Source organism: Priapulus caudatus, unplaced genomic scaffold (assembly GCF_000485595.1).
Source record: "Priapulus caudatus unplaced genomic scaffold, Priapulus_caudatus-5.0.1 Scaffold0, whole genome shotgun sequence".
In the NCBI taxonomy this organism is placed as follows: Eukaryota; Metazoa; Priapulida; class Priapulimorpha; order Priapulimorphida; family Priapulidae; genus Priapulus; species Priapulus caudatus.
The window spans coordinates 1075668-1088931 of NW_014577061.1; the positions used below are offsets into that span (position 1 = coordinate 1075668).

The following is a 13264-nucleotide window of genomic DNA, read 5'->3' on the forward strand; positions in this document are numbered from 1 at the left end:
CTCTCTCTCTCTCTCTCTCTCTCTCTCTCTCTCTCTCTCTCTCTCTTTCTCTCTGCACTCTTTCTTTTTCTCCCCCTTTCCTCTTCCCTCCCTCCCTCACCCCCCCCTCTATCTTGTTCACATCCTCTGCGCTCGTCTGCTTGCAGCTGATGCTGTGCGGCATGCAGGACTTTGACATCGACGACTGGCAGCGCAGCACCATCTACCGTCACTACACGCGCACGAGCAAGCAGATCGTCTGGTTCTGGCAGTACGTGCGCGAGCTCGACAACGAGAAGCGCGCGCGTCTGCTGCAGTTCGTCACCGGCACGTGCCGCGTGCCTGTCGGTGGATTCGCCGAGCTTATGGGTAAGCGTGACCGCCCCGCGCGCGCGCGCTCGGACGCGGCTGGGGCGTGGAGGCGTGAGGTCCGCCGTGTCCAGGTGGCACGTGTGATGTCAGCAGGGTAAAAAATGGAGCGATGAGCGATTCGCTCTTCAAACCTCCGAAATTGCTCCCGTGAGGCTCAAAATAGCTCCCGTAAAAATTTTTTACGAAAGCTATTTTTCCCACAGACTTGAAAAAAAGCTCCTATGAAAAAAAAAGAATTTTTTTCCCTGGATGTCAGGCTATGCACGGTTGTCTCGCGGCGTTTACTGCTGCTGTCTTCATGCAAGGCATGGTATCCTGTTTGTTAGGGCTGCAGGGAGAGAAACGCTCAGGTTCACATTTATGTAGATGAGCTTTTTCTACTGCCTTAACTTGAAGGTAAAATTGGGCAAGGTATAGCTCGTGTCATGTAGCCTCCCTCGCCACAGAGCCACAGCATTGTCATCGTAACATTAGGCATAATAACAATATCCACTGCCGACATGGTCACACCTTGTTAGTATACTAACACAAACGAGTAATGAGTAAGTATGGACCTGCTCAATGTAAGGAAGAAGGAGGGGGAATAGAAGCGGGTATGACAGAAGGCAAGTTCGAAGGAAATTACAGGTGAACGGTCTTGGAAGAAACTGTTAGGTTGGCATACCGGCATAGCTAGTGTTCGAGCTAACTCGTCCTTTGCACCTTGCAGGAAGTAACGGCCCGCAGAAGTTCTGCATCGAGAAGGTGGGGAAGGAGACGTGGCTTCCTCGCAGCCACACGTGCTTCAACCGCCTCGACCTGCCACCCTACAAGAGCTACGAGCAGCTGAAGGAGAAGCTCAACTTTGCGATCGAGGAAACAGAGGGCTTCTATCAGGAATAGAGTGCAAATAGTTGGTCTCTAACGAGTAAACGACGTGCAACAACGACGCACGTCATTACAAAGCCCCGTGATTGGGGAATGTGTGGGGGGGGGGCGTTATGGGAAATGTGTGGTGGTCATAGAGGGGGGGGGGGCATTGTGTATGCTGTTTCGACATGGAGGTGTGGAACATGAGTTGGGTGACTTGCTACTGGTTGTGACCCTAAGTGCTAAAGCATCCTCATCGTCCCTCAATACCCCGTTCTGTACCTGGATGTATCTCGATGCTAATTACTTTCTACCACTCCTCAATATTGTCCTATTGAATACTAGTTTCCCACCCTCTGTCATCATTCCTGAGTATCTTCTCCTGCCCCTCTAAACATATCTTAATTCCACTTACTCTGCCTGACTCAACATTTTCCCAATGTCATATTTCCCAGCATTCCTGCATCATCCTGCAGTATCCTGTCCTGCCAGTCTAGACATATCTTAATTCTTAATGCTTTCAATTGCCTTCAGTGTCATTGGTGGCCCTCCTGCTAGGTCTGTAGTCCCCAGCATACTCCCCTCGTTAGCCTGCACCCTATGATTTAACATCAGTTCAGGTGTGATATGCTATATGACATATGCTACTTTCAGCAGTTTGAATGTGTGACTAACGAATATATACATATATATCCCCGTGAAGAATTATATCAGATCGAATTTATTGATCGAAGATCAGACGATTTGCAAATGCGATCAATATATCGTAGTTGTGGTATTCAGAACGTGAGTATATAGTCAATGTTGGCAGGCGCGAAGTACAGTCAATGTATTTTTGTCACGTTTACTCGTAAGCTTGTGCAGTGTTGCTCGCTACGTAAAACAGGTGGTTATGGTGGATGAATATAGTGGATGAATTACAAACAGAGAGGGGGAACCTCAATCATAACAATGTGCAAACCATATTGTAGCTTCACTGGGTTCTGTTAACAATAATAGCTAGGAACCTGGGACTAGACGAAGAGAGAAGTATGTAGGTAGGTAATTGTAGTCATTCAATTCTTGTTTTTGCTCTCTTCCCTATCTCATCAGGCGATGTGTTGATTTAAACTGTGGAAGCCCTGTCAAATCATAATAACATAATTTCAGAATTATTATTCTTAAATTAGTGCTCTACTGGAAATCTGCCGTATCTGTTGTTTTCTGATATACTCGGTTGTATATCACTAGTGTTGCTTGATTTTGAGATAATCATAGAGAAATAATTTTGCAACCATGAGCTGCTTCGTAGAGCCTTTTATCCTGTGTTAGTGAATTCCTTCGAGAAACCAGTATCAGGCTCTGTTGAAGTCGGTGTACACTCGTATGTTTGTCGTTGCTTGCGTGAGAAATGTGTAAATTTTGTAAACAGCCACGAAGGATGAAAGTATGTAAGCGAGCATGAAAGTGTGTGAGAGAGAGGGAGGGAGAGAGATGGAGAGATAGAGAGATAGAGAGGGGGTGACTCATTGATAGACGACGGTTTACTCTTGGAGTAAATAAGGCGAATATCGGTTTAGCACACCTCGGTTGTATACGTTTTTTAATCGCTTTGGCCTAGGTGATAGGCGGCTGTTAAAAATGTCTAGGCAGTGATTTTATTGATTTATATAGGACAGCTAAATTCTAAGAAGCCAATATTATTTGTTCCAGACCTATAGTAGACAAGCACGTATACGCTGAAAATTGTGGCCACCCGATATAATGGAAGGCCCTGAATTAGGGTTGATGTTGATTACTGTACATGATTTATCTCCCCCTAAGATGGAATTGAAAAATTATGGGTTATTGTTTGTGGAGTGAAAGCATATTTCATCATAACTGTGATTTGTGCTAATAGCAATGGACAGTTGTATGTAATGGTATGCATCTAAATTGATATGAATAAAGTATTTATGATCACTTAAACATGCACATCTTCCAATCACTAACATTGTTATTTGGACATTTCTTTCTAGATAACATATATACAGTAAAAAAAACCACACAAATGTAATTTTATTGCAAGTTTTTATTCTTTTTTACATTTTTACATAAACATTTTAAAATATTTCGCGAATCGTATTTTGTAAACGTGATGCCACAGACAATGGCAACAGGAGGGCACTTCAAAGTAACGGTGCTTTCCTCTATGTTTGCACTTTGGAACAACGCAAGAAGTGCGCAAGTGTTTTTGCCGATTACGGGAAGAAACTGATAACTTAGAAAGAGATAACTTATTGAAGGGATGGGAACCTTGTAAATCACGACATCAAAATAATTGCAACTGAATGAAATATACCCATCAAATAACATCTCCACAAATGACCTTTCCGTCCTGTCTTGGAAGGGGAATGGTGTACGCAGAAAAACTACACAACCGTGCTGTCACCTAGTGAGCTAATATGAGGAAAACAATTGAATTCCCTGTTGGTATATAGGCTTGAGACAACCTAACAATGCTACACTGTTGTCTGGTTGCCTTAGTTAAGTCTTTCAGGGTAGGTTGTAGCTGTGCTATTGCGTATGCGTGAGTGAGGTACGGGCCCTGTCTCGTGGAGAGGCAGGTTTTTGACTTTTTGACTTTTGCATGTTTTTTAAAACAACACATCTCCTAAAAACATTTCAAACACAGAAAAACGTTTTAAATACCGATATCTCACAAACAATAAGTAGCGCCAAACGAAACTATGACTACGTGCACATCCCGATCATCACTAAAGTCACAGGCACTCACTCACGCACATGCACGCTCACACGCGCACGCACGCACACACACACACACACACACGGTATATACATGTGTAGAGTATAGTCTACCAGCTCGCTCCCACACATCGTCACCCGTACGTCAACAACGGTATAACGGTTAGCGAACACACACACTGTGCACAGACCCACCCGCGTTCGCGTGGTTAGTATGCAGGTGCTTTACAGTAACACTTCATATACTCACAATATACTACTACAATCACGTTCTTGGCACTAAACACTATCATCTAAAATGTCGATAAACGTCCCAAAATATAGGAAGGGGGGGGGTGCAAACCTGCCTGCTTTAACGACAGACCTGTCAAAGTATTACACATCCCACGTACATCTGCAAAGCTGTTCATTACACAACTAATTTGCAAGGAGGTTGGCTCAATACGGCATTACCAGTGTAGACCATCCTGCAACTAACTGCAAATTCGTTTTGATTAGTTTATGATCCCAAAGTCTTTCTCGGGAGGGCGGGGGGTTAAATATAAGCACAAACAATGCGACTACTCGGCGGTCAACTAGTAAAATCGGCCCCTGCATCCTCTCAGTTTTACCGAGAATAAAAGCTGTTATAGGCGAATTAAAGCAAACCTGTCTAAGGCAAAAATTAAAAACACAAATCACCGAGGTAAGAAAAATACCACGTAAGGGTGGGGGCACTGTAGACGTGGGCACAAACTGTGCTTACTAACAGAATCATCGTTCGTGGCGAACGCAGAACGATAATAACATAATGACAATAATTGCCGGCCCTTCCACGCGAACGACTTCTGCTAATACCCACTTTGCTAAATATTTGGCACATGATATGCAGCGCAAACTACCGACAGTGACTAAACGAAGCGGCGCCGGGCCGGGACGCGACCTACGTTGGGCGAGTGTCCCTACAGGAGTGACCTCGACTCACGTCACACGCATACTGCTGCGCGTCTCACTACAACGCAATCACTACAAAATAGCTCGGCGCGGGGTCACGACAGCGAACGAAGGTGATTTATCACAACCGACTGTACACGACGGCTCGTGCGTAACGACGCGAGCCGCCCGATGAGGAGTGCACACACAATCGCCGGCGTGCGGCGCCCCCCGACGGCCCCAACCTCGCTTTCCAACACAGCGGACGCATCTCCGCCATCACAGTGTCTTAGCGAGACGTGCTGAATGATGAATGACGTCGATGAAAGTCCGAAGCTAAAGCCAGTCCGGCGTAGGCTAGTCCGAGGTGGAACCGACCGGGCGCAAGTTAGCCGTCCGCCCCGAACCAGTCACGGCAGTAGGCTAGTCAGGTCGATCGACGGGTGCACGAGAGCCAGTCCGGCGTACCAGCTAGTCATGATGATGCGACACGGCGCACGAAGCCAGTCCGGGACGTGGCTAGTCAGGTGGAACGACGGGGCGCCACGCAAAGCAGTCCGGCGTACGGTCTAGTTCAGGTGATCGCGACGGGCCGCACAAGACCAGTACCGGCGTAGGCCTATCAAGGTGAACGACGGGCGCACAAAGCCAGTCCGGCGTAGGCTAGTCAGGTGAACGACGGGCGCACAAAGCCAGTCCGGCGTAGGCTAGTCAGGTGATCAACGCGGCGTGCCGAAAGCCAGCCGCGCGTAGGCTAGTCAGGTGATCGATGGGCACACGAAGCCAGTCCGGTGTAGGCTAGTCAGGTCATTCACGTCTTGGCATTACGTGGTAGTCAATGAGGTGATGTGGCATCGCATGTCCAGTGACTTTGGTCAGCTCTTGTCACGTGACCGTCACTCGACGACACCTCTTTGCACGAGTCCGCGCTTGCATTGCGCGCAGAGGCGGGGGGGACAAACCCACGACACTCACAGTGCGCGGAGCGCACGTGACGAGAGCGTATGGACCTTGAAATGCCGCTAGCAGATACTCCAATAGCATGAATAGCCAGCACAGGTGAAAAGCGATTGTCGACTTTACTCTGGAACATTCGGATGCTGCAGAGGGGGGCGAAAGGCTCACAAGCCGGTCGACGAGGCAGTGGTCAGGCGCGAGGGCTTCGCTCGGTTTGCCACCGGCTAAGCTCGGGAGACTAGGCGAGAACGAAATCGAGGATGGTATAGGTGTCTAGATTGACGCGAGAACCAAGAACGAGTACGGTGGCCGTAAGTTACAAAGAGGGGGAACGGGCAACATACCCTGAGCCACAACCAGGAAAGCCACTGGACGGGAATGGGTCTGGTGCCACTGAAGATAAGCACATGATGGGGATATGAGAGAACACGACAGCACTGGAACCCGCAGTACGGAGCTGAACAGTAGGAACGAAGAGAGAAAGTGAGGGAACGGTGACGAAGGAGAAGCTGGCGCGGCGGCGAAGACAGAGACCGGGAAAAAGAGCACCAGCGAGCCGGCAAAGCCCTATAAGGTGGCAGTAAAATAGGACAGGGACTAAAGCAGGGATCGCAAGGGATTGAACTAAAAGAAATGAAGAACGAAGAGGAACGAAGAAGCAGCGCTAGGAACCATACGAGAGAACGAGCGAAAAAGCAGACCGTGATGGCACACCAGGTGGGGAGAGGAGATATGAAAGAACGCGAGTACCGCACCACCCACGATTCGATCGCTTTTCGTTAGTGTTTTAGTTAAGCTCACAGAAAGTTTTTTCAGCAACCTCGCCGCTTTCCCCGCCCACGACTCACCTTGCTTAGTGATCTCCTCCATGCTCAGTTCCTTACAGTCGCCGCCGCGAACACCCGGTGGCACCCTGCCTGGCCGCAGTTGTAGCAGGTCGGCGTCTTTCCCTTGAAGCCCTGCTGCGCACAATTACCTCCTCCTCCTCCTCCTCCTCCTCCTCCTCCTCCGTCCTCACCTCCTCCTCCTCCATTGCCGGCCGCCCAACGAGAACCACGCCTGCTGCTGTCATGGTAGACCAGAGGCAATGTTGGGAGCGCTCTGTTGCTTGACGAGTGACGGCGCGTGCTGCGCGCTGGCCATACCCAGATTGTGCGGGGCAGTGTACAGTAACATCTCCGGCGTGAGGCGCGTTCGCGGGAGACAAACCCGTGCGGGAACGCGGGCAGCGCGTGCACGAAGCCGCCGGTTTGCTGCCGTGCGGCGGCATGAACGGGAAGCTCGCGAAGATGGTGCCGTTCACCTGCGCCGCCGGTGGGAAGAATCCATGTTGTACAGCTAACGACCGCTGTAGCCGTTCCCGCGCACGCCAATCGCCAGCCACGACGACCCACCGCAGCAGAGGTCGACACGTGATGCTGCACCAACGGACCTTGAATCGAAGCCGCCGACGTCGGAGGCGATCTCAGCAGTGCCGGCCGGGTATGGGGCAGATAACGGGCGCGGCGTGTCACTACGGCGGCGGCGGCGGGTGCAGCAGGTATCGAGAGAGCGAGGCATATGGATAACAACGAGGAAATCGACTGACGAGCTCGACGGCGTCGCTTCCAGACGAGAGGCTGGAGAGCGAGGCGACAGCGGCAGGTACATCATCGGGCGGGGCGTGTGGCTACTACGCAGTTGGGTTCCAGGGGCAGGGCAGGGACCGACGGTGGGCTTGGAGGGTGTCGTGAAGACAAGGACGAGGTCGGGCGAATGAAGAAGGGTGAGGGGAGTACTGTCGCCATGCCGAGGGAGCTGCGGTGGCACGGCCTGTTCTGGCTCGCTGGCAGGTTCGGCGGAGGGAGAGTCGTTCAGGATGCGCTGGCACCTGTACGTGTATTCAGGGTTTCTGCTGAGTCGAAGTGCGGTCGAGGTGGACAAGACGGAGAATTTGAGCGGGCATGATTTCGGCGGGCGGACGCTTGAGGGCCTTCTTGGGGCGATGTGCGGGGCGGCTGGATGGGCGGGTGCGAGTGGGCAGAGGTGGAGGTGGAGTAGATGACGGAGATAGGAGGAGACCTGCTGAATCTGTCGAACGTCAAGTTGTCAGCAGGGGACAGGCATGGGGCGGAACTGCATGTTCGGGCCAACTGCGGCATGGCGCGAGCGAGAGACTGACGGCTGGTGGCTCCGGGCGCGTGCGTTCATCGATGCTGGCCCGAGCGGACAGGCGCGGAGCGGCATCCTGGATGGCGTGGCCGGCAGGGCGGTCGGAACGGCCTTGCGAGCGCCACCGGGGTCGGTAGAAGACGAGCCGGGGTGAGGGGAGCGCGCAAAGCGAGCTGACGTCGCTGGAGGCACGGCAATCGGCGACCATGCGAGAGGGTCGGAGCTGAGAGGGTCTATGCTGTGTCAGCAATCAGTGGAACGGCACCGGAAAGCCAGACGAACGGTGCCCTAGAAGAGCAGGTCGCCCGGCGGACCAAGGGTCGAGTTGAGAAAAGCACGCCAACAGGACAGCGGCCGGCTTGCGGCCGTAGAGGTGAAGGTAACGAAAGCGGCGTCACGACTGCCGTCCGCGTCGCAATCCCGGCGCCACCAGACGAGATGTGATCGTCCGGACCGAGCTGGTGACATGGGACTGCTCAAGTCGGCTGCGGGCCGCGCTGGCGCACCGCCCGGAGGAGAAGTAAAGGGCCAGAGGCGAAGCCGCAAAGTCATGGCGGCGCATCTCTGCTCTCCCGACACTGGCGCGCGAGAGTCGCGTGGAGCATGACTGAAGAGGACGCACTCAGCTGAGGCGCCGGCCGAGGAGGTCAGGGGGGCCCGAGAGTCGGGGACGCGGCGCCGCGAAAACGCGCGTGCCGGCCCAGCAGCCGGTAAGTAGGCCACGGCGGCAGTCGAACGAGGACGAGGAGCGGGGTGCCGGGCACCGTCGACGGCATTCGCGACCGTGATCGTCGATGGCACCCGCGTCCGGAGGGCTTCGAAAGAGCGATGGAGACGGGGGTCGACGGAGCGCGGAGGCCTGAATATGATCGAGATCGGAACTGACGAGAAGAGACCGTGGAAGACCATCGCATCCGAAATGAGGGCTGGACCACCCGGAGTGTAGACCAGAGCCAGATGAGGCGACGAAAGGATATCAGGGGTTGGAGGAGTGTCTGTGGCAACAGTGTAACAGCAGGACTCAGGACGGTGAGAACGGAGGACGATTTGCGCGTAAACGATCGCAACACTGTGATACATGGCGTTGCGCGACGACAGACACAGATCAGACGAGTTGCGACGAGAAGGGAAATCGAGAGCGTGAAAATAGAAAAAAAGATCGAGACGGCTACCCTGAGAAACTAAGTTTGTCAGAACTGAGACACAGATGCGTGGGGCTGACGCACCGAGAGAGAGTCGAGACGATGAGCGAGAGGGGAGCGAGCGAACGAGAGGCTTGTGCACATAGCAGTTTTTAATATTATTTCTCGTCCTAGAAGCCAATATAGATGATAAAAATTGACCGAGACCGCAAACTGTTTCGGAAAACAGTCGCGGATCTCCCTCACGATTTCAGTACAGGAGAGCGCGAGGGGGAGCGGTGCATAACTCCACCTCTGATAGTAATCGATTCAATAATTGTGATTAATAATAATTATTCAAATTGCTCAATTGAAGTTGCACGAGGCGCAGCCCCGCGAGGAGTGATGTAACATCGTCGTGGCAAGTGCTAGAGCGCCTGAGACGAGATAGGTCATGACAACGCGAGAATATTGTAGTGTATAGCGATATTGTTAAAGAGCGATGCGCTGTAAGAGCGGTCTATACATATCCTGAGCTGTGGAGAAGAGGAGAAACTGAAGTCATGTATTTCGCTATACGCGAGGATATATGTTTGTCCAGGAGGATCAGAGGCAAGTTGAATAGCGTCGGTCGAGAGAGGCACAACGGCAGATCGTCGGTAAGTAGAGAATCCTTCAACGGTGTGCGCTGAGAGGATAGGGGATGGCAGCTGGCAGCGAGGGCAGCCAGATAAGACGCAAGACACGCGCTGTAGGACTGCACACCTGCAAACAGCAGTTCGCAGTGAAAGCACGGGAACAGGCGAGTGGAGTTCATGTGAAAGATGCTGGTAGCCACCAACCGTGGTTCAAGCACGCGAGGTAGCAACAGACCCAACAGTGAAATAGGAGGCTCAACCAGGTCTTACGGGGGCATAAATATATCTTTACGTTTTGTTTTTTTGGCTTTTACGTTAACCTCATCCAACACCGGCCAATAAAACCAAACAAACGACGATCATCGCGCCGGAACCGCTCTTACCATTCACGCGGAATAGGATGGCAGTCGACATCTGGCCCCCAGCAGCCTCGACACACAAGCACAGCTGAGACGAGACGTCATGTAGGCGACGGAGGGTTCACGTGTCACTCTCCGAGGTCGTAGATCGCTCTCAGATTCGTTGCTCGAGTGCTCCGACGGGGGGAGGGGACGGCGGCGCGCTATGGGGAGGACTCGAGCCGGAGGCATCTGAGGCAGGAGCTCTCAGCTGGCTGCTGTAGGGGGGACGGTCGCGTCGCCAGACGCGGGGCCGCGCGACCGACTCGCCACCTAACGAGCAAAGACAGCAGCGATTGACAAACTGATCTGGCTGACAACAGATAGATAGATCAATGGCCAGACTAAGCAGAGACAGACTGCAATAGGCACCAAGTGGCCTGAGTGTGTGTGTGTTGGGTCATGTTGCGGCATAAGGCCAGCATGTGTGCGTAGCATGCGTGCGTGCACATACATATTGCAATATCCCATGAGTGTAAGAGTGAATGTGCATGTGTGCGTGTACGTGCGTGTGCGAGTACGAGTGTGCGTGCGAGAGAGCGATGAATTCAGCTAGATGAAGAAACTTGTAGATAAATATACATATTTACATATATAATATATATGGTATACCACTGATCGTGTTTTGCTACTGTGCAGCCATAACTACACTTCTTCAGGTCCGACATACCTGTCGTTGTTGTTGTTGTTGTTGTTGTTGTTGCTGCTGCTGCTGCTGCTGCTGCTGCTGGGACACAATACCAGCTGCTACAGCAGGGTTCGACTGCACCCATCCCAGAACATCTGCATTCTCACTGTTCTCCTGCAGCAGATGATTGCTGTCCAGCACCCTGTGACAATAAATCCAGCCGATATCATGCTCAGCCATTGACAATAACACCAGCAGTGACAGTTACAACACATAGTGCCATAATTCAAATGAAAGTTAGTCAAGGCGTCACACGTGTAGAGCATACGAAACAATACACAGTGGCATCATATTTCGTCAACCAGGCGCCAGCAGTGCCAACGGATAACCTGCAGGAACAACCTTGTTCGATATACGTTACAAGCTTATACGTATCAAACAATATGCGATGGCATCGGGTTTCGGCAACCTCACTAAGAACTTTGTGTCAGAAAACAGGTGGGGTTGCAAGGCGCCGTCATGTCGGTGCGAGTGCGAGTGCTTACTCTTTTATGGAGCGGCGTAACCTGTTGACAGCACCCTTCGTCAGACCAATGTCCTTGATCAACTGTTCGTCACTCATGCTGTTCAACTGCAAGGCAGAACACAGATATCTAGCAGCGACATTATGTATATAAAATCCCATCGCCTTACAACAACACCTCCTTACTATGCTACTCTGCTTCTATACTAGATACTACACCAGAGTTCCACAAATAAGGGCAGCAAGCAGCAGTTTTGCTGCCTACAATGGTTAGTTTGCTGCCTGCTCTCAATGTTGGGAGCAAATACTTGCTGCCAAGCACCCAAGATTCAGCCTGCATGAGTAGATTTGCCACCTGCCTTTTCCCCAAGCAGCTAGTACATGCCTGGTAAAAATGTGAATTTCTAACCCTGTCTACTATAATACAGTACACAATCCATTATCCGAAATTCTGAAAACCGAAAAGCTCCGAAAACCGAAAGTTTTTTCGTGGCGGTCGTCTGCACACCAAAGCTCGCGTTAGGCTGCACAAAGTTCACTGCAGAAATATTAATGTGTTTGGCATTAGTCATACATATTGTACTGTACTGGTACAGCACTTGGCCACTTGAAAACTTGGGTTTTAGTACTGACTAGTTGCAGGATATACGGTATGTATATCTGTACTGTACTACCATTCCGAAATCCGAAAATTCCCAAATTCTGAAACGTGTCTTGTCCCAAGGGTTTCAGTTAATAGATTGCGTACACTATATTAGCATATGGTTACCACCATTGACACAAAATTATAAATCTCATCTTTATTGCCTATTAGATAGACACCTAAAGGCATCAGTCACTGTTTATCTGAATTACTGAGCACTTTTTGGTGCTAACCATAGGCATATATACGATAACTAAATTACATACTTGTCATTTGTCATTTACAAAAGATCATTACATGACAAATTACATTCATGGTTACATCGGCTAAGCCTGACATCACGCCATTACGCGACAAATCTGCATAACAGCTATGTGATATAATTGTACGACAACACATTATGGCATCAGTCAGCCGTTGAATCCAGTAGTGACAGATAGCTCTCGCACCTGGTCGTAGCTCAAGTTCTTCAACTTGTCAAAGTACTTGTGCAACCTCTCCTTCTTCAGCCACTCGTTAGTGACGCGGGGCACGTCCCACGGCGCCGCGGTACCCCTCACGTTAGATGGCAGCACGTATGGCGACGACAACGGTGACGGCAGCAGTGACATGTGTGATGATGGCGATAGATGGCCGGTTGTATATGCATGTCTGCAACACGCACAGCATCCTCAGAACAGAATCACCACTTGCTAACATTTGCCAAGCTGTGGCGATATGAATGCGACTGGTGGGTATTTCATATAATAAATCGTAATAACATGCAAATGTTTTATATTAACAATTACAGAAACCATGTGGTTTTACTAGGATATGCTGCGCTTGGTCTCAATAAATAATACACAATCTCCGCAGTAACTGCATCGTATTTACAGCACCATATGACAAACACATGTGCAGTGTATAAATATACTAAAAAACACACCCTGAACATCAGAATCTAAATGTACACCGTAGTTATAAGCATGACCTATGAAACACAATACAGTCCAGTATTACACAATCATGCAATATTATGATGCATGGAGACGTGTTTTAGATCAGCACATTGCAGTAATGCACGTGCACCATTATTATGCATGTAGACAGGTTTTAGATCAGCATAGCGCAGTATTGCACGTGCAATATTATTATGCATGTAGACAGGTTTTAGATCAGCATAGCGCAGTATTGCACGTGCAATATTATTATGCATGTAGACAGGTTTTAGATCAGCATAGCGCAGTATTGCACGTGCAATATTATTATGCATGTAGACAGGTTTTAGATCAGCATAGCACAATATTGCACGTGCAATATTATTATGCATGTAGACAGGTTTTAGATCAGCATAGCACAATATTGCACGTGCAATATCACGACGTATGTA

At 50.3% G+C, this 13264-nt stretch overlaps 2 protein-coding genes across 2 annotated transcripts in view; one reads left to right on the forward strand and one right to left on the reverse strand.

Annotated features, from left to right (window-relative positions):
• Positions 1 to 3147, forward strand: part of LOC106807105 (E3 ubiquitin-protein ligase Su(dx)-like) — a 136552-nt gene extending 133405 nt beyond the window's left edge. Inside the window, exons 15-16 of the mRNA XM_014809722.1 lie at positions 125 to 348; positions 1061 to 3147. Of these exons, the coding sequence (XP_014665208.1) occupies positions 125 to 348; positions 1061 to 1233 (397 nt within the window). The 3' untranslated portion in view covers positions 1234 to 3147. The remainder of the gene's footprint in view (positions 1 to 124; positions 349 to 1060) is intronic.
• A 7609-nt stretch (positions 3148 to 10756) lies between these two features.
• The window catches only part of LOC106807955 (probable serine/threonine-protein kinase irlA), a 5781-nt gene continuing 3273 nt past the window's right edge, over positions 10757 to 13264 (reverse strand). The window contains exons 6-8 of the mRNA XM_014810857.1: positions 12345 to 12546; positions 11275 to 11360; positions 10757 to 10931 (exon numbers count right to left, since the gene is read on the reverse strand). Of these exons, the coding sequence (XP_014666343.1) occupies positions 10757 to 10931; positions 11275 to 11360; positions 12345 to 12546 (463 nt within the window). The remainder of the gene's footprint in view (positions 10932 to 11274; positions 11361 to 12344; positions 12547 to 13264) is intronic.